The sequence below is a fragment of the Camellia sinensis genome, chromosome 2 (genome assembly GCF_055761805.1).
Source record: "Camellia sinensis isolate YWXY chromosome 2, ASM5576180v1, whole genome shotgun sequence".
NCBI classification, from domain to species: Eukaryota; Viridiplantae; Streptophyta; class Magnoliopsida; order Ericales; family Theaceae; genus Camellia; species Camellia sinensis.
This window is the reverse complement of record NC_138962.1, coordinates 231,221,726-231,247,919: the sequence shown is the minus strand read 5'-3', so window position 1 is coordinate 231,247,919 and position 26,194 is coordinate 231,221,726. Positions and strand designations below refer to the sequence as shown.

The 26,194-nt window shown below is 36.5% G+C and overlaps 1 protein-coding gene across 21 annotated transcripts; it reads left to right on the top strand.

Moving 5' to 3' along the window:
* The first annotated feature begins 733 nt into the window (after positions 1-733).
* LOC114280309 (geranylgeranyl transferase type-2 subunit beta 1) lies at positions 734-26,194 on the top strand. Of its 21 annotated transcripts, none has more exons than XR_003635522.2 (11): positions 734-963; positions 1,724-1,778; positions 1,882-2,032; positions 2,240-2,356; positions 4,464-4,530; positions 4,637-4,785; positions 10,148-10,281; positions 10,517-10,615; positions 10,742-10,817; positions 19,250-19,327; positions 24,662-24,915. XR_003635522.2 is itself a non-coding variant. In XM_028222662.2 (11 exons), exons 1-10 carry the CDS (start codon positions 935-937, stop codon positions 25,609-25,611), a joined length of 951 nt encoding a protein of 316 aa, XP_028078463.2. In that variant the 5' UTR covers positions 734-934; the 3' UTR covers positions 25,612-25,615; positions 25,743-26,194. The 21 variants fall into 21 exon arrangements, 19 of the variants coding, with proteins under 19 accessions (XP_028078463.2, XP_028078461.2, XP_028078462.2 ...); XM_028222662.2 differs by lacking the exons at positions 19,250-19,327; positions 24,662-24,915 and adding exons at positions 25,538-25,615; positions 25,743-26,194; XM_028222660.2 differs by lacking the exons at positions 19,250-19,327; positions 24,662-24,915 and adding exons at positions 25,538-25,623; positions 25,743-26,194.

Genomic DNA, 26,194 nt, shown 5'->3' with positions numbered 1-26,194 from the left:
GATATGATATTTTATATGACACAGACTCGGGTACGGACGGATATTGGAGGTGAGAATTAGATATTTCGAAATTAAAAATTAAAAATTTAAGATATATGAATATATATTTAAATTTGAATACGGATTCGAGAATACATTTAATAATTTTTTTGTAAAAAAATTACTTATTATATAAAGATAAGTTATATTATATAAATATTAAATAAAAATTATTTTAAATATAAAATAAATTATATTATGATAAAATAAGTTAGGTTTATTTTATATATAAAAATTATATTATTTATGATATATATATTAATATTAGTACATAATATAATTACATAATATAATTTATATAAGGTTAGTTTAGGAAGTGGGTTGGTTTTTTAATTTTTTAGCTTTTTGATTTTTTTTTGCTAGTTTAGTTTGGATTAAAAAGTTTAATTTAGAAAGAATTTTTTAACTTTCTAATTTTTTTTTAAAAAAAGAGTATAATAATTATGAATTTGGTATAATATTTTATTTTTTGTAATTAAAATAATCATCATTATCTTTTTTTTTTAAAAAAAAAACTCCCTTTAACTCTTCCAAGACGAAACAATAATATAATCATAACAATGATTCATCCCACTAAAAATATCACCACTAATAGCACTAATGCATTAAAAAATTAAAAAAATAAAATAAAAAATACAACTCCAAAACTAAAACATCACATCATTAATAGTGAGACCCACTACCACCTAATCAGTGGGAGCACTAATTAGTGCTCCCAAGCATTTTTCTATAATTTATATTATTGAGAGAGAGACAGAGAGAGGAGAGAGATCGTGAGAGGAGAGGAGAGGAAGAGAGATCGAGAGACGAGAGAGAAGACAGAGAAGGAGATCGAGCATCCAGCAAAAGTCGAAGCTGTCGAGGCAGCGACCAGAGGGGTCGAAGTCGGCGACCGATGTCTTCGCCGTTTCGAAAGGCGACCAGGTTCTCTCTTGCTCTCTCTTTCATTTCTTTTTGCTGTCTGTAAAGAGCCGTGTTCGAGAGAGAAGAGGCAAATCTGACACAGACGCCGCACCCGTGTCGTGTTGTGTCGACGCGGATAGTTCGCCCCAAAGTGCGGAGTCCATGTAACGCATTTAATTACATCAAATATATCAAGTGTGGGTTACTTTGTTTGCTTATTGTAAATTTTAACAGGTTTTATTTAGGTTTATTTTTTTTCCCTAACGATATCTTGACTGTATATATCTGTGTACATAGGTACACGTACAAGTATTATATATATATAGATAAAATGTGAAGCAGGGTATTGTTGTTAATTTTCTTGGACTTATGCATATGAATTGAAGATTTGCTTTCTTTCTCTCTCTCTCTCTCTCTTAACACACAACACACACACAACTGCACATGTGATTTCTTTGCTGATGTTCAATTGAATTTATGATCCTCGCCATCTTTTTGTTTCAAGATATAGTTCATATGTATTCTTTTGATTCTTTTAAATTTAATATTCATGGAGGAAAGTTGTTGGAGGCAATTCCTTTAGTATAGTTCCTTATCCTTGCACACGAGTCTAATAATTTTGTGTTAAATCATAGCAGTGGATTTAAACCAGTACACCAGAATATTCTGCTACAGTTACATTGAAGCTAAAGTTTCTACAAAACAGGAAACAACGAACCTGTTTACTGTCTGTCTCTATGATTTTAAGAATGTTGGTTTTTATGTGTTATGTTGATTGCAGCATGGGGGAGCTAGAAGTTGAAAAGCATGCTAACTACATTTTATCAGTAGAAAAGGTGTGCTTACTGCAATTTTTCTTTAATTTGATGTTTTCGTTTTTCGATTTGTAGCTAACTTGTTTCCTCATATCCATTCAAATTTTGGAAAATTTTCTTTCAGAAGAAGGATGATTTTGAATCTGTGGTGATGGAGCATCTACGAATCAATGGAGCGTATTGGGGGCTGACCACTCTGGATCTTTTGGGAAAAATTGATGAAGTGAACTCTGAGGAGGTTGTTTCATGGGTCATGAAGTGCCAACATGAATCTGGTATGTGATAATGATATCATAGTTTATCTCATTCCAAATGTGAATTACTCCCATTTTTTTATTGATTAAATATGGACACGGTGTGAATTGTGATGTACCCCGTACAGATCGATTTTTGAAAATCGAATTCTAATTACTTAACAATTGGAACTTATCTTCAAGGTATATGTTGCTTTAGAGCATATGATGATATATTTGTTCATATAGGTGGATTTGGTGGTAATATTGGACATGACCCACATCTACTGTATACCCTCAGTGCCATTCAAGTTTTAGCACTTTTTGACAAGACAAATATACTTGACATTGATAAGGTGTCAAACTGTATCCTTCAGCACGTGGTTTGGAGGGCTTTGAAATTTTGTGACATGTTGATCTATTTTTTGACTACTTTGCGATGAGATATCCAAGTCTGCTTTCATCCAGATTCCAAATTTGGTTGATATATTCAACTGTGTTTCAAATATTATTCTTTCAGTTTTCTTATACAGCTACTGTCACACTTTGGATTCACAGGATCCAAGCCCGTGAGTAAAGAAGTAGAATAAAATGGATAATCAATGGGATAGCTGAATCATAAAGGAATTTAAAGGAACAAATGGAATTCAAAGGAGAAATAATACATTAGAACAAAATGGAACCCATAATCAAACTCCATTCTAATACATACATTCAATGATTCAATAACTAACATGCATTCTATATTCAAAGCTATATGAGTCTTTCGAATATACAACATGCCGCGAAAATAATCTTTCACTGTGTTTAAATGGCCCATAGGTTACTACAGCAAAATAGGGTCTAGCCCTTACAAATAAGTCACCCAGCCATACAAAACAAGGCCTTAGGCCATCAACAATAAGAGAGCTCATAGCCACATCCAAAGTTCTACACAAACTCATGGTCCTGGTAAACACTTGAAAAGAGTTAAACAAGAAGTGATGAACATATAGTCCAGTAAAGAATGCTTCTACTCTAACTATATGATTTCGCAATGCATATGATCATGATGTTGTACATTATACATAACAAGATTTGAAACATAATTTCATTTCAAAACAGTCATTTATACTTTCACAAGTTCCATTTGAAATGCAAGTTTCCAATTTGCAAAACATGTCCAGTTAATTAAGATGAATTCCTAGGCTGTGGATCTGCTAGTGGTCTATCACAAGATCTACCTAAACACCTTCACTTTATCGGTTGCTAGCTGGAAGGAAATTAGTACCTACTCTGCATGGATTTCTTGTCTTTCACGTTGGAGTCTCAACCCAACTTAACAATCTCATCAATCTCTATACACTACCTCGAATTCACTGTTATCTAGAAATCCGTTTCATTCTCAAATCCATCTTCTTTTTTTTTCAAAACATTCAATCCACGGTTCTCAAAACCAATTCATTTCCATGAATACAATTCCAAGTTCTAATTCTCAATTTTCAATTCAACCAAGTCCAAATATTTCAAGCTTGCGAAACAATTCTTGACTTTTCATGACTTATAAAATTTTCATGAGTATATATGTCATGATCCAAGAGGCGCGAAATGGGTGTTATTATGAGAAGATTCTACAATTTATAACATGATGGTGATAAACCACAATTTCATCAAATACTGCTCAAATGATAAATTAGGGTCTTGAAATAATTGGGGCTTTTCTTGTGGGTGAAATAATTGGGGCTTTCAATTTAACACCATGTACAATGATATATTCTCAAAATAATGCAATGAGGAGGAAAACATCAATTATTCTCAGCCATCATTTAGAAACCCTAACTTGTTAGATGGATGCATGAGAAAATGGTTATCATTTTGTATAAACAAACTATCACAAAAGTGAAGAGAAACCAAACCTTAGCTTGAGGAAAATGAGTGAAAACCAGCTCCAATCGGATGACTAGAAAGAGCTTGATGAGTAGAGAACTTTGGTTCTTGGACTCTTGGCAAAATGCCCCTCCAAGGACTTCAAATCAAGGAGTGAATGTAGAGAGACATGGGAGTAAGAGAGGGTGTTGTAAATCATAAATGAGAAAAAGAGGAAGTCTCATAAAGTTATAAAGCAGTAACTAAGCAAAATGCAGCTTTTAAACAAGCAAAAGCGTGACCTGAAGAGTGGCCGGACGTCTGCCCAGTTGACTGGCCTGCCTAGAAATTCTCAACTTGCTGCCCCTGAATCAGAAATTTAAATCAGTTTGACAATTCCCAGCACAATAAACATAACATTATGAATACAATACAACAGGTATTACCAAATAATGTAGTCGTTACAAATACTACCTTAGTAGTTCAGATATGGAATGGTAACTGAAAATAAAAAGGCTACTCCGTAAATGTTCCAACATTGACTGGACTGATTATTAAAAAATGTAATTGATGGTAAAAAGACCATCTCTATAATTTTTTTTTTTTGTTATACTTGATCTTTAATCAGACATCGCTGGGCTGCAGAATGATGATGGATCCTTTTCAGGTGACATGTGGGGTGAAGTTGATACACGGTATTAGATTTCCCCAACTGACTTGTATTTTCTGCATCCTCTGTTTATCTTGAAGTTGTTAGTTATTCATGTGGAGACATTATAGCCAGAACTATTCTTTCTATAGGTTCTCTTATATTGCAATTTGTTCTCTTGCCCTGTTGCATCATTTGAATAAAATTAATGTGGACAAAGCTGTGAAGTACATTGTCAGTTGCAAGAATCTGGATGGTGGATTTGGCTGCACACCTGGTGCAGAATCTCATGCAGGACAAAGTACGCCGTGCATATTATGCTTTGTGTTTTAATATATGATTCTTGTTTCTGATTACTACTGAGTTAATCAAGCTGGTGAATCATCCCGACTGTGAGTTTGTCTCATTTATAAACCTATTGAGGTTAGAATGTTCTTCGATTTTATATGTGCGAGTTCTTGATTATTTTTCAAACTGATTTTCACATTTGTAATTTTGTCTGGTTTGTTTGACAGTTCATTTATTGTCATAAATTAGCATTAAAGTAAGGATTGTGGAATTGAACTGGTTGTGGGATTGAGCTGAAAAGAGTAGAATAGTCGGAACACAAGTAATTATGTGATTTTTGTCTTTCTTTTTGCTGGCTTAAAGCAAATTGCACTTGAGAACACCTTCTGTACTCAGTATTTATAGCTAACTCAGGAGCCACAAAGGGACCTACAGTCTGGAAAATACTCTGCCTACTAGATAGCACAACTTTAGCAATGGCTGTAAGAAATTGCTTGAATTTATAATGTACTGATTCTGCTTCTAGATTACACTTTTTGCTATTCTTCAAATAGGCATTCTTTCCTTCGTTGCACGAAATGGGAGCGAGAGCGGGGCCATTTAGAAGAGTTGTAGGTTGAAAGCACTTATATATTTTTATTTTTAATATTTTTAATGCATATATTCATGAATGGATAGAAGTAGTACCGATAGAAGATAAGTTGAGGGAGAATAGATTGAGATAGTTTGGTTTGGTTATATATAACGAAGATCAACAGAACAGTAGTGAAAAGATGCAATACAGTGACGATAGATAGACTTGTTAGGGAAAGGGACAAATCTAGAATGACGTGGGCTAGTGTAATAAATAGAGATATGAATCTCCTCAATTTGACTAACCAAATGGCTGTTGATAGAGTCGAGTGGAGAAAAAAAATTCATGTAGCCGACCTCATTTGATGGAACTTAATGTTTTGTTTTGTTTGGTTTGGTTTAAAATTTTTTAATTGACATATATATGTTATAAATGAGATTTAATTTTTTTTATAATATTTAATTAATTAAATACAGCATAAAAAATATTTTTTTAAAAATGAATAGCAAATAAATATTCATTTTAAATATAAAAAAATTAATCAGTTAGGTGGAATTTAAAAGTAATGAAATTATAATATAATCTGTAAATAAGTTAGTTAGGTGGAATTTATATGTATTTGTGCAGTGGACGTCCAGCAAGACAGATTTCATTAATTGTAAAAAGAGAAGTTAAATGAAAAGATATTAATTTATAATATATATTATATAAAGGAAAATTAATAAATTTAAGTTTTAGACTTTTCAGTCTGTTATTACGAACGAAGAAAAAGTTGTGTGTGTGTGTGAGAGAGAGAGAGAGAGAGGGAGAGGGAGAGGGAGTCTGGCAGCGATCGAGAGAGGGGAGGGGGGGTGGGGATTTTTCATTCAACAATCGAAGAAGATGAAGATCAAAGAGCTTGCGAAGCAAATACATGGAAGAAGCTCCACTTTCGTAGCCCTAATCGCAAGACTAGATCAGGTTTTTCTTTTCCTCGCTTCTCTCTCAATAGAAACGGGATTCCCTCTCAATAGAAATGCAATTCTTACACGTTTCTCTCTAAGAAGCGCAGAATCGCGTTCTTAGAAAGAAATGTAACTTTTTGGTGCAATTCCTGCTACTATGATTCTTCCAATAAGAATTCTGAGAGACAAACTTATTACTATGAACTAAGTTAGAAGCACGCAGCTGTAATTAAAACTAAAGTCTCCTGTGTGGGACTCTCAAAGGAAAGAGAGTTCTTAGGAAAAGATCCTTTGGCTAATGATGGTGGAAGCCATTTCCTCTAAACTTGCTTCTATTGCACTCTTTTATTTATTTCCTATAGCTTGCTTTTATTGCAGTTCACTTGCTTTTTTATCTTTAGTGTTGTAAGAATTGGATTATTTGTTTGGGAGGGTAAACCAAAGAGCACCATTAGTGGAGTAAATTGTCAAAAAGGCATTTCTTTTTTTATCTGTAACGCCCCAAAATAATTCAACATGTACTACCATATTAATGAACATTGACTAATCTATGACAATAATCCTTCCACCATCTCATATATAATAAATGGATTTATACAAAAGTTCCACTTGCAATATACATTCAAGCGAATTAAAAGAACACACGAATCTATAGAATATGAAACATCTAAAACTCAAAACAAATAAATGCCCTTAGGGGCTTACATCTTCCAAGGTAATAGGCCGGTTACACAAAATGGTCTCTCGGACACAAACACATTAGCCCTTGGCTCACAGAAGATTACAACAAAATAAGAGCTATGTACTCTTTACAATTATCCGCGCCCTCAACTTGGCGGTATCACGTTGTCCTTACCTGCACCAAAGTCCCATAGGGGTGAGTATAAAACCCAGTAGAGAATTCCCACAAAATATATATAGTTATGCAATTCTCAATGTAAATGTAAATGTCAATGCCATGCAATGCCCTTTTTAAAGAAAACTTTATTTCATGCTCTTCTCAAAGATTTTCATTTTTTAATAAAAGCTTGCAATCTCAACACATTTCAAATCTTCCAGTTTTAAACGATAGGAGCGGTAAATACGACACTGGTAATCCTTAGACTGGTGTCTGCAAGTAGACTCTACGAGTACTACCAAATTGTCATTTTTACCGGTATTAACCGGAAGGATCAACACCTATCCGCGCGGTTTTCTGGTCTTTTACCATGGACACTCAGGCCAACTTAACAAGTTCAACTACATCCTCTATCTGGACTTACCACGTATTTACCCCATACCACATTTCCATGATTCATATCACAACGTTATTTTCTTTCATGTAATAAATATCTTCAATCAGAATTTACAATGCAAAAATAATAATTGAATGAATAGGCAATGCAATAATTTTCTATAACCCCATAACATTTCTCCATTCAAGTAACATGACAACAGTATTGAACAAATACATTTCTCTTTTCCTTTCTTCAATGTTATTTCACAAAATAACATATATGCCTTCGACTCATAGCAATTCCCACAATCCATGGCACAAACCAATTTCCCATTCCTCAATCATGCATGTTCATCTATTATATAATAACTTCATAATTAATTTCTCATTGTCAAAGTCTCTACAATAATGCCAATAATCACATTTTCCATTACCTCTTTTTATTACTCTTTCCCAAGATAACCATATATTATCTAAACTTAGCCACAATATCACCTTTCACGATTCTTAGCAATAGAATCTCGTCAAGACTACATGTAATGTTTTTCAAACATTAATTCTCACAATCCATAATGTACAACAATTATCATTTTCCACTTAAGTGTTTCCATGCTTCAACATTAGTTTAAAAAAAGTCCTTCACTCTTTTATATCAAGAAAAATTATCATTTCTTTATATCACATGGTGAAATCCACACTCATTTACTTATTTACACACAAGAAAAAGAATTTCATAGTTTTTCTTATGTTTTGAAAAAGAACCCCCCAATTTTTAGGGTTCTTTCTCGAACCCAAAACACCTCCCATTTTCATGTGAAAGCTCATCAAAATCATTTTTCTGATATAATAGGTAAAAGGCTTTAAGGATCAATTTAGAACATTTTAAAGTTTAAACCCTCATTTTGAAGATTCTCATCATTTTGAAACAAAAACTAAAATTTCATAAAGGAACTAGGGTAAACATCAAATCAACATCAAACTTTGCAAAACATGTATATATAACTCAAGAATGTCCCTACTTCAAGCTTGATGAAGAGGGAGATGATGAAACCCTAGTTTGGATGAAAGATCCTTCAACTTTCCACAACACCAAGAGGAGCTCTACTTTGATCTTCAAAGTTAGAAGAAAAAGATGGTGATCTTGACTCAAGATTTGCAAGAACCAAAGTGTTTTTGTGTTTTGGTGAGGATGTCTAGAGAGGAGGAGGAGAGAATAGGGTTTAGAGAGAGAGGGAGAGACCAAAAAATGAGATACAATTCGGCCAAAAAGGGAAATAAAAATAGAGCCTCGGATCTGAACTTTTCCCGCACGTGTGGAGCCTACTCCCGCACGTACGACAAGTGCCTCCTGCACATGCGGCCATCACTCCCCCATGTGCAGCACCTCCTCGCACCTCCTCACGCACGTGCTTTTTTGGCAGAATGCATCCCACTAAAAAAGCCCTCTTCCCGCACGTGCGGCTTGGCCTCCTGCACGTGCAGCCCCCATTCCACACATGTGGCCTAGGGCCCCGCACGTGCGGCCCTGGCCCAGCAGACCAAAATTCTCAGGTTCGGCCTCCCGAGCACCCCAGACTCGACCGCCCCCTTTCCGGAATGGGTGAAGTTCAATCACCGAACAAAACAAGAATAAGGACTTTATTTGGAACGAATTTTTCGACATTTTCAAGCTCAACGAGAGCAAAAGAACGGAGTGAAGGAGAAGAAGAAGAAAAAGAAGAAAACAAAGGCCCGATCATCACATTATCCTTTGTAGTGCACCTGAAAATACTTCTCTGTGAATTGCCTACTTTAGCAATCTCAACATGAAATCATTTACATGTTGAACAATTCTCAGATTACTTTTAATTTTAACTTTGTCATGGTTGCACAGTTGGCGGTTACTTCTTTTGGCCACTCTTACAAGAAATAGTGAGACATGTAAACAATCCTCACTGGGAGCCACCCTTCACCAAAAAAATATGCCTTGAGGACCTATGAGACCAATTTTTCCCTCTTGAAAAGCTACAAGTCTTGCATGAAGCGTTCTGGTTGCATCAGCCATAATCTGCAATAAAGCTAAAATAGAAAGCTCTTTTATTGGGAAAAACCAGTTGGCAATCATTCAAGAAATTGGAAATTCTGAAGGAAGCCCAAATATTCTGACAAGAGTTGGCCAACATGATGAGCATGTAATGTTATCAATATGCTACATGAGTTAGAATCTGCAATACTTGTCAGTGGGTTTGTTGAAACTTATGATTTGTGTGCTTATGCTTAGGCTGCCTAAGAGATTTTATTGTTGAATTTTCATGTTTGTTGCAGAATGAGGCAATGATCTAAAGAGCAAATCGATATCAGATAAAAATAAGTAAATGTAAGAAACAAATGGACAGTAGAAAAAACGATTCCAATAAGACATGATCTTTTGAGTGAAACAAATGGACAGTAGATAAAAACGATTCCAAGAAGACATGATCTTTTGAGTGATTATGCAATCAGTCTATTAAGTGTATTGGAAATTTCTCTATGAAGAGTAAACAACTCTTTAAGATGTTCATTGAGCTAATAGTACTTGATATATCTTATGGTTTGTATAAATGTTTGAATTCTGAAATTAGACTAAAAAATTACACTGGTGGTATGGCCATTGTAACTGCAGTTTTTTGTTGTGTGGGTGCTCTTGCAATAACCGGTTCTCTACATCATATTGATAAGAACCTCCTTGGGTGGTGGTTATGTGAGCGACAAGTTAAATCTGGAGGTCTAAATGGGCGTCCTGAGAAGCTTCCTGATGTAGGTTATTCTTTTGAGAAATGTTATGTATCCCAAATATTCTACCAAATATTCTATCAAACCTCTCACATGGAGTGGGACTCACACAAATCCACATGTTTGTGGGTCCCACACCCATGTAAGATGTTTGGCAAAGTATTTGGGGTCCCTATCATAACTCTATTCTTTTTGAACTGAAGATTTTTCTTTGAATATTTCTGTAATTTTTATTACTAGAGCTTCTACTTCACTGTAGGTCTGCTACTCATGGTGGGTCCTTTCTAGCTTGATCATCATTGACAGAGTTCATTGGATTGACAAGGAAAAGCTTGTTAAATATATCTTGGACTGTCAGGTTAGAATCTAAATATTCCACTTTCAGTCTGGAAAATTCCACAATGATGACCAGTCAATTTCTTCTCATGTCACAATTCCATATCATTTGCGGTTTTACCTTTAGATCATATGTTGAAAAATGCAGGATAAGGAGAAGGGAGGTATTTCAGATAGGCCAGATGATGCTGTTGATGTCTTTCATACATATTTTGGAGTTGCTGGTATGTAACATTTGGGTCTCTTTCTTTTGTATTTTATTCCATTTTAATATTATATGTTTTTTTTGAGGGGTTGGAAGGAGGGTATTCTCGTTCTCACAAGTAGGGTCGTTCACGGTTCATAGTTAACCCGCTGCCCGAACCGACTATATCTGGTGGAAGATTTGGTTACCCGCATTTGACCAAAATAAGATTCGAAATTGACCGAGTCAGCTGACCGTTGGCTTCTTTGAAACCATCCGTTCATGGTTTTTTTGGTTCAAATCGGTCGTTTTGGGTGGGTGATTCGGGTATTTGAACAGTCCTACTCTCAAGTATGTTGTACATGATGAAATTCTGTTGTAGTTATAATAGAAATTAATGTCCAAAGTTTGAAAAGGTGTTATTGTGGCTCTCCTTGAGACAAAGTGATGTAGAACGCTATATATAAAGAGAAGAGAAGAAGAGGACCACCACCCTAATACAAAAGGTTATAACTGATAGATGCTGAAATGTACCAATTCAGGGCCCCTAAAATACATTTGTTAGTCCCTGAATTATTGTTACTTGATAGTTGTAATGAGTTTGTATATGTGGAGGTCATTTAGGCTTGTGAGATGAAATTAACCTTAAATTGAAGTATTTGAAACCCAAGACACAAGGTCTAACCCAATTTTAAAGGCTCGGAAGATGTAAATAATTTGAATCAAGCAATAACCTTATACTAAATGTCAATGATCCCAAAATTGAATAATACAATGCAAACCCTAGAATTTATAAGTCTAAGGAAAACTAATCAAAATAGGAAGTTAAATCCTTGTTATTTGCAAAGTTAATCCTAATAAAATAAGAAATTAAATATTGCTAATATCGTAATTAACTATAAATATAAATATTAAAACATAAAATGATGAATAAGAATTTGGCCTCGAGTTCGCTCTGAAACATTGAACTCTTCCATACCAGCGAATTGCCTGATCTTTGTTTCAGTGCAATGAATCCCTATGATTAAGCTGTTGAGGAGGTTCACCAAACATGAACTGAATGCATGGAGGAAATCTTCAACACCAATAAAATCAATTCCTTCGAAGTTGAACAAGTAATCAATTGGTGGTGTATGAATAGGATTTAAGAAGTTTGAGTGCAACTTGAGGTTCAAATCTTTTGGTATGAGCGTTGTCTGTGTGAAAGCGGCTTCTTAAACATCTTAATTTTCTTACGAAAAAATTTCACTGTCCTCATGTTGGAATGGCTTGATCAACAATTTCCGCATGAACTTCACAAGCACTTCGAGGAATGTTTGAAATATTTCCTAAAACATGGGCCAACAATTTATTCAAAATTGGTTGTATTTGATGCTTCCCATTCTATCTTTCACTTACAACATTAATCTATTTCTTGTTACTCTTGAGAAAATATTTCAATTTTTTAATATAATTAGGAATTATTCATCATGATGTCAAGGACAAGACAAAGGGAATTAAGAAGGAAGAGATTTGTTAAATATTTATTTTTTGTCATTTATTTAAGTGCAGTTGGGTCTATTTGAAGAACAATGGCTGGACTTGGGTGAAATAGGTTTGGTTAGTGCTATTTTGGGTTTGGGCCTAGTTTAAATTGGGTAATAGTTTAAAGCTAGGTTTGGGTTTGATTATGGGCTGAAGTATTGATGTAGAGAAGTGGCAGCGTAATACTAAAGTCTATAAACAGCGTGGCAAAGATGCTTCTAAGGCTTAAGTTTTGATTTGGCATGTGTTGGATGATGCCGGGCCCACTTGGGAACTAGAATAAATTAATTTGAGTCTTTCCTCTATTTATATTTATGTTTTAGGGTCAAGAGTATTTTTGTAATTTGCAGAATTTCTAGAGCGGGTCTCAATAAAGGGTCATGGGTTGACCCATGGGTCTTGGTATGGGCTTAATATGTTTATGAGTGTCATTTGATATTAAATAGGTTTTAGAAGTCAAAGATTTTGTAGTAATTTTAGTAGTTTTCTATTTTGGTCATAGTTGGTTAAGGAAGTCTTCTAGTCTTATATAAAGCAATCTATTGCTTCTAATAAAATAACAATCAGAATTTATATAATTTTTAGAGCTATGAGCCTCTTTAGGGTTTGTGTGATGCAACCCAACCCTATGTGTGGTGCCTAAGAGATTCTAGGAGTGATTCTTAGTTCTTTTCATCTTTTTCTCTTTTCCTATTGCCTCTGTTCACAGATTACTACTTCCAGCCCATAAACAGTCTTTCTTCTGTCACAAATTATTGTTTCCTTCAGCCCAAACCATTCATAACTAAACCCTAACTTCCCCTAGCTTTATTTCACTAAACCTAACCCTAGGTTAGCTTAAAACTTGCTTCAAATCTGCGTGTGCTGCATCAAGTATTGGGCTGGTTTTATTTTTGGCTAATTTTTTTCTGAGGCTGCTGGATCTCTGTTTTTTTTTTTTTTTTTTTTTTTGTGGGCTGAACTGGTTTGTATTTTGTGTTGGGTTGGGTCGATGCTGGGTTGGTTGGGCCTGAGGGAGTAGTTTGTGATTGGGCTTAAATAAAGGATTAAGTGGGGTTGGTCTGAACTGGGTGTTTGGGCTCATTGGCTAAATCAATTGGCCAGTTGGGGAATTGGGCTGATTTTTTTATTGGGCTTGGGTTGGGGTGTATGGGTAGCTGTTTGGATTTGTGGGGTGTTTGGCTGCTAGCGTTGGGCTTGAGTAATAAAGGGCTAGTTGGGTTTTGCGCTAAAAGTGGATTTTAATAGTTTGGGTTCCATTATAAGATGGGCTGGTTGAGTGGACCTGGTCAAAAAGATAATGGGTTGGGCTTAGGATTATTTGAGTGGGAGTGTTTTCGGGTCAGGTTTAAGGGTTAAGAGTAACCTGTTGTCTTGGTCATCTTCTTTTTAATTGATGGATCAACGAGATGATGGAGAAAACTCACCGATGATGGCAAGGAGGCTGGACGCAACGATGATCCATGGTGAGGGTCGACGGCAATGGAGATTTGTGAAGAGATCGAGGCTGACTAGATCTGCAATCACCAAATCAATACAGCGTTCACTCTTATGTGGCAGTGAAATGGATGGAGTGAATGACGATGATGGTGGAAGAACCTACGGTCGATGAGAAGACTGCAATGATAATGATTCAAGGAACAATGTCGAAATAGGACGATGGATATGATGACTTTGATTTTAGCATTGATGGGACTATAGTGGGTCGCTGCTGGAGATGGTGGTAGTTGGCAGCTGCAATGCGGGGAAGCTTGTGAATGATGAACCTAAAAAAAATGAGTGCTTCTAGAAAGAGAAGAGAATGGTGATAAGATCTTAGGCTCTATTACCAAAATGATGTAGAACTCTATAGAGAAAGAAAAGAGAGGAGGAGAGGGCCACAACCCTAACACAACCGGTTACAACCTTATATTCAATATCAATAGTCCCTATACGGACTAAGACCATGCAAACCTTATTATTTATAAGTCAAAGAAAACCTAATCAAATGGGAAATCAAATTCTATTAATATTTGAAAACTTAATCCTAATAAAATAAGAAATTAAATATTGCTAATATCCTAAATAATTATAAATAAATATAATATTAAAACATAAAATTACAAGATAAATAAAATCTTGGAGCCAACATTAACACTCTATTTGGATCATGAGATGAGAAAAGAAAGTAAATGATTAGAGTTTCTTTGATTGGTGATAAAAAAAAAAAAAAAAAAAAGAAGAAGAAATTATTGTGGTTTCTCACATTCTTGTTTGGATGGACAATCACTAAAAAAAGATACATGTGTCTTTTTATTTTGTGTTTTGTATTTAGAGGGGTAGTTTAGATATTATCAATTTTTTTAAAAAGAATAATTTTGGTTTCTCACCAAGTCTCACAACTTTTGGTAGTTTGGTGTGAATTGTTTTTTTCGTTATTTCTCTTCCTTTCTCATCATTACTCACCTCATTAATCATCCAAACAAGTTATGAGAAACCTCATTCTCGCCGTTTCTTTTATTTTCTCACCAAACCCCTCAATCCAAACGAAGTGTAAGTGCACACATACCACATCAATAGGCTAACACAAAATGCATTGAGGCTTTGATTTTTAAGTGATACTTTTGAAAGGCTTGCGCGCCACACTAAGGTTTGTGCCTCAGGTGCGCCTTGTATGCTTTTACCCATAAGCATGTGAGAGTATGCATATGGAGAGCATGTCTTGGGCTGTTGTTAAACTTAGTCTCATAGATATTATGTCATCATTAACACATGATATCAATATCCAATAACATGTTACCATGTAACCCACAATGTATATGTGGCAATTACTAAATTTTTATGAAAAATGTAGTTACATCTAAGAAGTGGGGTTCACCCTCCATACGTAGTTCTAGTGTTATCAGAGGCGAGCCTAAGCGCTCGCCTAAGCGCTGAGCGAGGCGAGGCTTTAGCGCTTCACGCACACTGAGGCGAGGCGAAATGGTGAGGCGATGGAGAAGCGCCTGAAGCGAGGCTTAGGCAATGAAGCGGGAGGCGAAACGAAGCGACGCTTCACCAGATTTTTGCCTGATTTCAGTTCGAATCATCTGGGCCCTTCATCGACTTCGTTCAAATCATCTGGGCCCTAGATCGACTTCGTTCGTCGACATTGAAAGGCATACCGAAGTCGTTCCTTCTTCATCTGGTGAGTTCCTTCTTCTTCCTTTCTTCTTCTTCTTCCTTTCTCGTTTCTTCCCTTCGACTTCACTGTCGGGCCAATCCCCCCCCCTTCTTACCCCCTGTTTTTCCTTTGTTCCAGTCGTTCTTTCTTCCTTCTTACCCCCTATTCTTCCTTTGTTCCAATCGTTCCTTCTTCTTCACTAAAGAATACTGTCGAACCCTGTGTTAAAATTAATTCAATTATTTTTTAAAATTAATTTTTAATTCGCAAAAATTAATTTGCAAAAATTAATTTTTGAAATTAATTCAATTATTTTAAAATTTAGTTTTTTTTCAATTAATTCAATTATTTTTTTGCTGTGTTAAAATTTCAATTAATTCAATTAATTTCCTGGTTATTTTAATTTCTTGGTTATTCAATTCATTATTTTAATTCAATTAATTCAATTAATTTGTTTAATTCAATTAATTTGTTTATTTTAATTCAATTAATTTCAACTATTTTAATTTCTTTATGTTCTTTAATGTTGTTAAAATATGTTCTTTAATTTCTTTATGCTGAAACATTGAATTGCTTGTTGGATAGAATTAATGGTTCTTGAAAATATTTATATTTTTGTCTATACCATTTATTTTAAAAAAATATCCTTTCTGGTTGCCACGATTCGATGAAGCCCTCGCCTCGCGCTTAGGCGTTAGGAGACCTTGTCGCCTCGGTTCGCTTTTCGCCTTAAAAAACACTGCGTAGTTCTACTATTGCTTAGTAATACCACGTATCAATGATGATGTGGTAACCCAATGATATTGAATTTTTACCCATGAGAGATAAAACGCCTCGCGTTACACATTGACCTTTTAAAACTTTGTTCATGTCTTAATCTTAGATGGCATTGCGAGTTGGTCGACCATGGTGTCGATGGATAGCTGGCCTTAGTAAGAGTTGACAACACTGCCTGACAATGCTCGTGTGACAACCCCAGATAGATATGGTCCAGGCAATTAATTAGAGGCACATGGAAATAAGCAAAATATACTACATTTTCATTAAAATCTAAGGGCTTGGGGACTACAAACAACTCAAAAGAAAAGGAGACAAGACAATAGTGTTCAAGTTACTGCCCCTCGAAACACCAGAGTTGACTCACTAGACTGACTAGAGTCTGACATAGACTCCATAGACTTAGTGGAATTAGACTCTGACTCATTAACTGATTCAGGTTCCATGAAGCAATTTTTTCTCAAATTCACAATTTTGGCACTGGCCTTCCACGACATGCACGATAAGCTTGGTGCAATTGACAGAAGTTCCTTCCCCAATCATAAAGATCTTTGCACCATTTCTAAAGTTCAATCGCTTGGCCTTCACTTCGTAGTCAGTCAATAAGTTAACCAGTGCTACCTTGCAAGCCTGATTCCAGCTCGCATCTAAGTCTCTGACACCTTGATTTGTCATCGTAAAAGTCTATTGGTCTCAACCCTAATGCATTAGTTGTTTGCACTAGATAGATATTAACGGCAAATCCTATGTTGATGAGGACTACGAGCACCAATTTGTCACGGTATTTCAAACAACACATATAGTTGTTTCTTATGGTTGGCTCCCTTTGTAGGCAGATATTTGTCTGAAAATGAGATCACTGGGGTATTTTTAGTTGGCGTAGGTATGGACACGAGTTGGTCAGGTATAATGTCGATGGATAGCTTGGCCTTAGTTCCCCTTCTTATGTTTGGGGGGCTTTACAGCTCTACTTTGCAAGTGGAGATCTTTTTCAAACAGAAACTTAGATATTATACTACATAGTGTGCTGCGTTCTGTCTTATATTTTGGGTGGAATTGAGCATTTTCAATTCATAAATCAATGAATAAATTGCCATTTAAGTTTTTATGTTCTTTTGTTATTATTATGGCGCTCAGGCGATAAGTTCAAACTTAGATTTTCTTTGCCTAAAGATCCATGTGCTAAAATATTATGTCCATGAGAACAACCTCTTGCAAAATGACCAAAGTACCCACTCAACACGTTATCTATTCAAAACTAATTCTCAATCCTCTCTCTCTCTCTCTCTCAAACCCCTCCTCTATCCTCCTGATTTATCCCACCACCGCCGTCGTAATGCGTCCCTTCAACACCAATGAAGAGATCGTTGCCTCTCTTGCCTCCGCCATCTAAAAAAAGCTTGTCTTCGATCTCATCTGCTCCACCTGTCTCACCACTAACGTTTGGGAAATCTTCTACAGCGATCTCAAGTTCTTTGATCCCGACATCACCACCGATGCCGTCTCCATCATCGCCGTCATCTCCTCACCACCACCATCGTCGAACATATAGAAGCGACAAGAGGGTGAGATCACAGAAGTGAGGACTGGAACGAGCTTTGGAAACAGAGGATACGAGTCAAAGCCTCTCTCTCTAACTTTCTCTCTAGAAAACCATAGCAGCAGATGATGACTGAAATCTACATGCGGTGGTCCAAGGCTGCACCACCACTTACAATGTGACTTCAAGAAGCAATGGGTGTAAAGATACCCCAACCCAAGACAAGAGGTGAAAACATCTTCAATGGTTCAACATTTTAGCAAACATTTTCAACAAATCATGCATTGGTGCATAAGGAGAGTCTTGGTTCAATAGATAAGAGAGAAAGTGGATCCGGGAAAAATTTTCAACAAATCATGGAATATGCTTTGTTAATTTCAACAAATAAAGAAAAATTAAGTTTAGCAAATTTTAACAGATAGATTTTTTGATAATTTCAACAGATCATATGGAAATATGCTCTGTAAATTTCAACAAATAAAAAAAATAAGTTTGGTAAATTTTAACAACTAGATTTTTGAACAAATAATTTCAACAGATAAGTTAAAAAAATTCAACAGATAAAAAAATATTTAAGTAGATAGTCAAAAAAATTAAATAGATAGGTTGAGCGATAAAATTGGAAACAAAATGTCCTAAATAATAAAATGTACTTTTTGCCCCAATATTTTACAAATGTGTACTTCTCGCCAAGAAAAAAATATTCATGGCACCTAATACCTTATACCCTCCCTAGATTGGACTTTTCAATAATTTTCTCTTTCTACTATTATTATTATTATTATGATGATGACGATGATGACGATGTCATCGTCTTTTTCTATGTCTTTTGTCGTTTTGTTTTCCAAAGTGTGCTTTTGGTTGAGTGGAATTGAGGGTGCAAATGTATATCCTATTCACATCCTGCTTGATTCTCGTGTTGGGCACATGCTATTAGTAAAAAGAATCCCATTCATAGATATCCAACCCACGAAGAGGGGTAGCATTCTCATTCTCATAGGAATCAATCAATGTTCAAATGTAGAAGAAAGTTAAAGCTACATATATGTTGAGCCAATAATTGACTACAAGTAAAGTTAATTATTGAGATATATGGATATATAAAATAATAATAAAATTTAGTAATACTTGATTTATAGCATCATTGAGTTAAAAATTGAATAACGTACTTAAAAAATGAAGTTATGTTAAAGATTATTTGCTAAAAACTGATGTAACATAGTTATTTAAGGTTACATGAAAATAATCATGAATGCATTAATTTTAGAGGAACTTTAATTGTATTATTAGAACACTAAAATAACTAAATTAATTTTTAGAAATTAATTACTGAATATGCTATTGCTTGGTTTTCTAAATATCCATTCAGTTCGCTGGCATTTATTCTATAATATTATTATATTGGCACTGACTTCATATGGCTCATAAGCTCATAAGTTATGTTATGTACTCAAGTATGTACTCAAGTTATGTTATGTTATGTGTTTAGGCGTTAAATGAAAATTCCCAAATTTATGGACATTGAGACAAGTCATGGTAGTTCTCAGTTCTTTCTTCCTTCCCGTAGGTATGCTGATGTTTTCGTTCAACGCATAAGCATGGTATTTCACCTATTTTGATGCAAAAACGTTACGGAAATAACATATTAATGAAGATATATACAATTATATGGTAAACTTAAATTTTCAAACATGCCTGTTGGGTGCATGTCTAACTAGAGTTGTTGGACAAAATCTGACACGAATACTCCCCATGTTTATTAGTGTTTGTAGAAATTTAATGTATAAAGAGAAATAGAGAGAATTAATTATGTATAGAGAAATAGAGAGAATTGTATTATTGATTGATCTATATTGATATTTTCTGTCTATTACAAATGGTTCCTTATATAGATGTAGGTGTAGGTGTAGTGGGTTAGGTTTAGTGGAGTAGGTGAGGTGGTAGTGGTGTAGTGGGTTAGGTTTAGTGGAGTAGGTGAGGTGGTAGTGGTGGTAGGTTTATTGATAAATTTTAACAGCCCCCCGCAAACTCAAGGAGGATAGAAACTAACCAACTTGAGTTTGGAGAGAGGAACAAAACAAGAAAATATATAAAAATAAAAGAGGATAGGAGACACTGTATGGTCGTGTCAGACCATTGGTGAAGACACTGGATGGTGGTGTCATAACGTTGTAGAGGACACTGTATGGGGGTGTCATAACGTTGTAGAGGACACTGTATGGGGGTGTCATAACGTTGTAGAGGACACTGTATGGTGGTGTCATAACGGTGTAGAGGACACTGGATGGCGGTGTCAGACCGATGTAGAAGACAGTTTATGGGGTCATGTCGGACCGTTGTAGCAGACAATGCTGTGACAGTTGTTGTGACAGTTTATAGAGTCTTGTCGGACCCTTGTAGAAACTAACCGGAATCAATGTCGGGACAGTTTATAGAGTCTTGTCGGATCCATGAAGGAGCTAACCGGAATCAATGTCGGGACAGTTTACAGAGTCTTGTCGGACCCTTAAAAAGTCGCACCCTCAAAAGGTGTGCCCAATTTTTCAAAAAAGCGTGCCATCAAAAGGCGTGCCCAATCCATAAAAAGGCGTGCCATCAAAAGGCGTGCCATCAAAAGGCGCGCCCAAGTTGTCGGCGAGCACCGAGAGGCGTATGATGCGCGTGTCTGCCTCTTCGTCAGGGTCTTTATAAACTGAGGCAGAGGCTGAGGCTTGGAAGCAGAGACAAAAAACCTGCTAGAAAAACTCTGAAAAACTCTTCGTTTTCTGAGAGAGATTTCTGAGAGAGATACGCTGTAACACTCTGTTTTCTGTGAGAGATTCCTGAGAGAGACACTCTGTAACACTCTGTTGTCCAGAAAATGGCTTCATCTTTCCGTGGTCTGCTCACTCTCTTTCCAGACCTTAACGAGTCCACAAGAGAAATAACTGGTGCGGTGGCCAGTGAACCTCAACCAAACACCTCTGTGTTTGCTCCGTTGAACTTTCCGATGCGGTCGGTGGAGCAAAAAATGGCGGTGCAAACTGATATTGAGGCCAATCAGTATACTCTGAAGTCATGCGTGGAAACCATGACTGCGGTCACAAATTTGTCGCACCGGCTGCAGAGCAGGACAAATGAGGTGCAACAGTTAAACTCCCAGCTGGCTCTGCTCCAACGCATGTATAAGGATGCGCGAGCAGAGATAAGTGTGCTAAAGGCAGAAAACAAGGAGCTGAAGCGGAAGGCCACCGTGATGTTCCGATTCGGAGGGCCACCATATGCTGCAGTGGAGGAGCAGGGAGTAATGATCATGCCCAGTGGAGTGGGAAACACGGAGGAAACACCGGCAAGGGCCGCCCAGGACGGAGGCAAGAAGAAAAGACCGGCGGCAGAGTAGAGAAGAAAAAAATCCCACCTGTGAATGTGGTTGTTTGTTTGTTTGTTTGTTTTTTTTTTTTTTTTTTTTTTGTGTAAAATTGTGATCGGGGTTGATCCCTGAGATGAATAAAATATGGTTTGGTGTGCAAAGCTAGATGGTATGAATGGAATTGGAAAAAGATTAAAAATAGGGTGAAAGAAAAATAAAGAAAGAAATAATAAAAATATATTTGAAATCAAAAATGAAAGATGGGGGAAATAAGGAAAGTGGTTTGGAGAAAATAAATAAAAATAATGGAGTTTGAAATCAAACGGAGGAGAGATGATGTTTTTTTTTATTTTTTTTATTTTTTATTTTATTTTTTATTTTTTTATTTATTTATTTATTTTTTTTATTATTATTTTTTTTTATAATAAAAAAAGAGATATATATATATATAAAAAAAATAAAGAAAGTGGGGAAAGTGGCGGTGGATGCAAAGTGGGTTGGAAAGTGAAAAGATGAGAGAGAGAAGGCATGTGGGTGGTTGTCCATTGTGGAGGACAAACATAGTGGGTTATATTATATTCAGAAAGTTGTCCATTGTGAATGATGGTTTTGATGATGGTGATGGAGGAGTGAGTGTGGAGAGTGAAGGGTATTGAAGAAGAGTGAGGAACGATGGGTCTGTGAGACATATGCTTGTGAGAGAAAAGGAACCTGAAAGAAAGAAGAGATGGGTGTTGTAGCTCTGGCAGAGGGATTGGTCTTAGTGAGATCAGACAAGAAACTCGAATTTGATGAAGACGAAGCAACAGGAACATCCAAAGGCCTCAAATCGGTCTTGAAGTCCCTAATTTCTTCAAGCAAAGGAGCCAAATCAGAATAGATCTGTACAGTCCCTCTTGAAGGCACCTCCAAAACCGGCAGCAGACAACCGTAGCATGTCGCGAACAAGGCGGAGACGTATTGAGCACGGCCAGAGCGGAGAGCTTGACCGAGGGTTCCAATCGATTTCTGGAGATCTGGAAGCAGAGAGAGACCTTCGGAGAAGCCGTGGCCTTGGTGATCGATGGCGTAAGTGGCGAAGCCGGACTTGGCGAAGAGGACGGAGGTGAGCTGAATGAGCCAGCTCGACTCGCCGGTGAACCCGTGGACGACGGCGACTATTCCGATGATCTTCCCCTTGACGCTTTGAAGGAGAAGGACGGCTCAAACAAGTCTGCGATATCGAAATATATCGAATCCAAGTACGGTGACTTGCCAGCGGGGCACACAACTGTGTGAACAGCTTCATTCCTCTGGAATTGGTGATGTACCTCTCTCTCTCATCCTGGCATTACCATAAGGGATGAGCTTGGAAAATGGAAGACATGAACACGACTGGACATTCAGCACTCCACATGTCAACCTTGGCATCATATTGCTGAAATTGCAGAATTTCTGGGGCCATATACAGTGGAGACCCGCAAACTGTCTCTGCGTGATCATTAGGATGTAAAATTCTTGAGAGACCAAAATCAGCAATCTTTAGCACTGCATCACTGTGAGGGCTTGAAAGCAAAATGTTCTCTGGTTTCAAAGTGAAGGTATGTGTTGTGTAGAAAATAAGCGGAATAGGTTGAGGTCCAGCGGGCGGTCAAGGCAAGGTTGCCGCCCGCCGGAAGGCAAAGAACACCAAGATCTTTAACCTATAGCTCTGATACCATGTAGAAATTTAATGTATAAAGAGAAATAGAGAGAATTAATTATGTATAGAGAAATAGAGAGAATTGTATTATTGATTGATCTATATTGATATTTTCTGTCTATTACAAATGGTTCCTTATATAGATGTAGGTGTAGGTGTAGTGGGTTAGGTTTAGTGGAGTAGGTGAGGTGGTAGTGGTGTAGTGGGTTAGGTTTAGTGGAGTAGGTGAGGTGGTAGTGGTGGTAGGTTTATTGATAAATTTTAACAGTGTTCATGTAACATAATTAATGAGTGATATCTCAACCATGATTCTAAATAGCAGTATCGGAATACAAATTAGTATCGATTGCGGTGTAATGATATCGGGAGTAGTGAGCATTATGTATTGGGAATTGGGCATTGAGGTTGTGAAATTTTAAAAAACATTCACAACCTTCTAAAACTCAAGGATACTAATTTTTGACTTTCTAAATTCTATTTGGTCACATTTACATCAATTGTTTTACCCCCTTTACATCCATTAACAACAAAACCGTTAACAAATATTGAGGATTTTATTGAAATCCCACATTGCTGGGCTATTACAGCCTTGAAGCATTCCTCAAACTATAAAAGATTAGCTTCCTTCTATCTTTCAAAAGCAAAACTTTCTATCCCACATCGGTGGGAGAAATAAGAAGGAAGTTTGCCACTAAGTATAAAAACGAAGCCCCAGATCTCCACACCAAGACAGGTTGCACGCAGCTTGGGTTGAGCCACGCAACCAGCTAAATAGTTGGAAGTTTGACAGCTCTTTTTGGCAAACCAGACTGATTTGCTGATTACTCAGCTTGTTTATCTGTTATTGGCCGGTTCGCATTGTGAACCGGCGAATTCACCTATGATTTTGGTTTTCAATACAAACCGTCCGGTTCGCTGTGAACCAGCTGGTATTTGGAACCATGATCCTCAACCCATATCAAATGAAATTTCCAAAAGCTTAGTCAAAATCTAATCCCATTGTCTCAAAGTGTGGTTGAGCCGTCTATTGTAATTTTTTAAGACCTAATCCCATGCTTGGCCAAACATTTCAATAATTGATTTCTCAATATTGTTGCATTTCAAACTAGGCCTTGATAACCAAATGCACCCATATTGTTTGGCGAGATAGGTGGGCTTCTCTCTCTCTCTCTCTCTCTCTCTCACACACACACACACACACACAACATGAAAATATGTAAAGAATGTGAGACACGACATGTAGGGTAATGGTAGATGCACAAAGTATATAGTTTAATATTTTTATTGCATGGCATATATAAGAATATAATTATAGGTTATGTGCTAGACATGTGCTTTTGAAGTGTATGAAGTGGGCCCAAGTCTATTTTTTTTCAAATAGGAGGACATGTTTGAGGCTGTGTCTGACACATGTCGGAAAGTGTTGGACAATTGTTGTGTCATGTCAGTATCTGCCACATCACGCTACGCCACCTTAGAAGTGTATGTGCTTCTTAGGCTAGCCTAATGGGCTTCTCTTCTCTATTTTTAGTTCCATCTAATTTATGTGGGCTATGCTGAGAAGAATCCATCTGACTTAAATCTGTGTAGTACTTGTGTTAGACTCTTGACAATGTGGTTATATGGGATGTGTCCAACATGTCTAGTTGGACATGCACTTAACAAATATATATCACTAGTAGAGCTTTATGATGAAGCCATACATAAGAATCTTACTCTATGCATAGAAATTTTTCTGTTTTATTTTTGCGCAAAGAAAAGAACTTCGTTAATCTTTAAAAACAATTCTATGTTAGTTTGTAAACATAGAGTTGTTCAAATTTTTTGCATGTCATAATTTACTGTACTTTCCTTGTTTGGTTTATTTTCAGGTCTTTCACTTCTTGAATATCCAGGATTGAAAGCTATAGATCCTGCTTATGCTTTGCCAGTTGATGTTGTAAATAGGATTTTCTTTGGCAGATGACCTAGTTGGACTATTTATATCAATATACTGACAGTGCTTAAATTGTTTAAATAGGATTTACGTTGGCAGATGACCTAGTTGATAGATTATTTATATCAATATACTGACTGCTTAAATTGTTTATTATTATTATTATTATTATTATTATTTGTGTTAAAATTGCGAAAACATTTTACATGAAAATATTGCCCAAGCTTAGTTGATTTTTCACTGCCCTTGAATTGGGAGTTCAACTTCTAGCCCCCTTGGCTAAAGGAGATTGCACTCAGTAATTTATAAATGCATGGCAACTAGCCCAGGGAATGCATATAGAGGATGCCGTCGGATTGTGAGGGGATGATGTTTTGTCAGATAGATGGGGACGACATCAGTAGCTACAGACAATCCGGTGCACATAAAATGTGAAAGTGAACAATGTTTACCCTAATATTTTGCGACATTGTAATGGATGTATTCACTTGCATCAGATGGAAAGTTTGGCAGGGAAGAAGTTGAATATGTTGCTCTGCTCAAGTTTTATGCTCATGTTAGTATTCTTACATAATACATGAAGTTCTCGTTAAAGAAAACTTGAGAGAGAACAAGATGAATGCAACTTACCTAAACCCCCCCCCCCCCCCCCCCCCCCCCCCCCGGGTCAATAGAGATGTCACCAGCAAGTTGATGCTTACCCCAACTGTTTTTGTAGCATTGAAATAGATATATTCACTTAAGATGGAAAGTTTGGCATGGAGGAAGCATAATTTGTTACTCTCGTAACTTCGTGCCCTATTTGTTGCAGTGAGCTCAATGGTGAGAAAGGCTATTCGATCTCAATCTCATGCCGCCATCCAGTTGTCATTGAAGGAGGGGTGATTAGGTGATGTGGTATTTTTCATAGCACTCTCTCATTGTAGTATTGGTTTTCATTTTTCTGTAGTTCCTCGCAATCTCTCTACCAAAGTCTTCACTGTTTATTACCTTTTCTATGTGATTGGAGTTCGCAGGCTAAGATTTCAATTATGAAGAATGCAGTGGGTTCAAAGAAGAAGAGGTGGTGGAAGGCGAGTGATTGGAGTTTCTAGGCTAGGATATTTGTTATGGTGTATGGGTTGGGTTCAAAGGAAGAGGTGGTGGCAAGGGGATGAAAGATGTTAGCCGTGAGACATGAGAATAGGTGGTGGGAGGGATAAGGACATGTTTAGTTCTCAATGGAAGAAATGAGTACGTAATTACTCAATTAAAATAGGGAGAATTAAACAAAAATGAAATGTTGGATAATTGTTGAATTAAAATAGGGAGGATTACACAAAAGTGGAATGTGGGATAGCTAATTATGAAAGGGTGGGGAATCGATTGTAATTATACTAGAGGTGGAAAGTTGTATATCATGTGCAAAATTTATGGTTGTGTGTGGTACAGTTTTTCAATTATAATTTAACCTCTTCACGTAAACAAA

Bases quoted from the DNA above. Each gene is read 5' to 3' on its own strand.
- LOC114280309 (XM_028222658.2), top strand. From the start codon at position 935: ATGTCTTCGCCGTTTCGAAAGGCGACCAG. The intron at 2,033-2,239 runs GTATGTGATAAT...TTGTTCATATAG, and splicing joins GAAGTGCCAACATGAATCTG to GTGGATTTGGTGGTAATATT. The intron at 4,531-4,636 runs GTATTAGATTTC...TTCTTTCTATAG, and splicing joins TGGGGTGAAGTTGATACACG to GTTCTCTTATATTGCAATTT.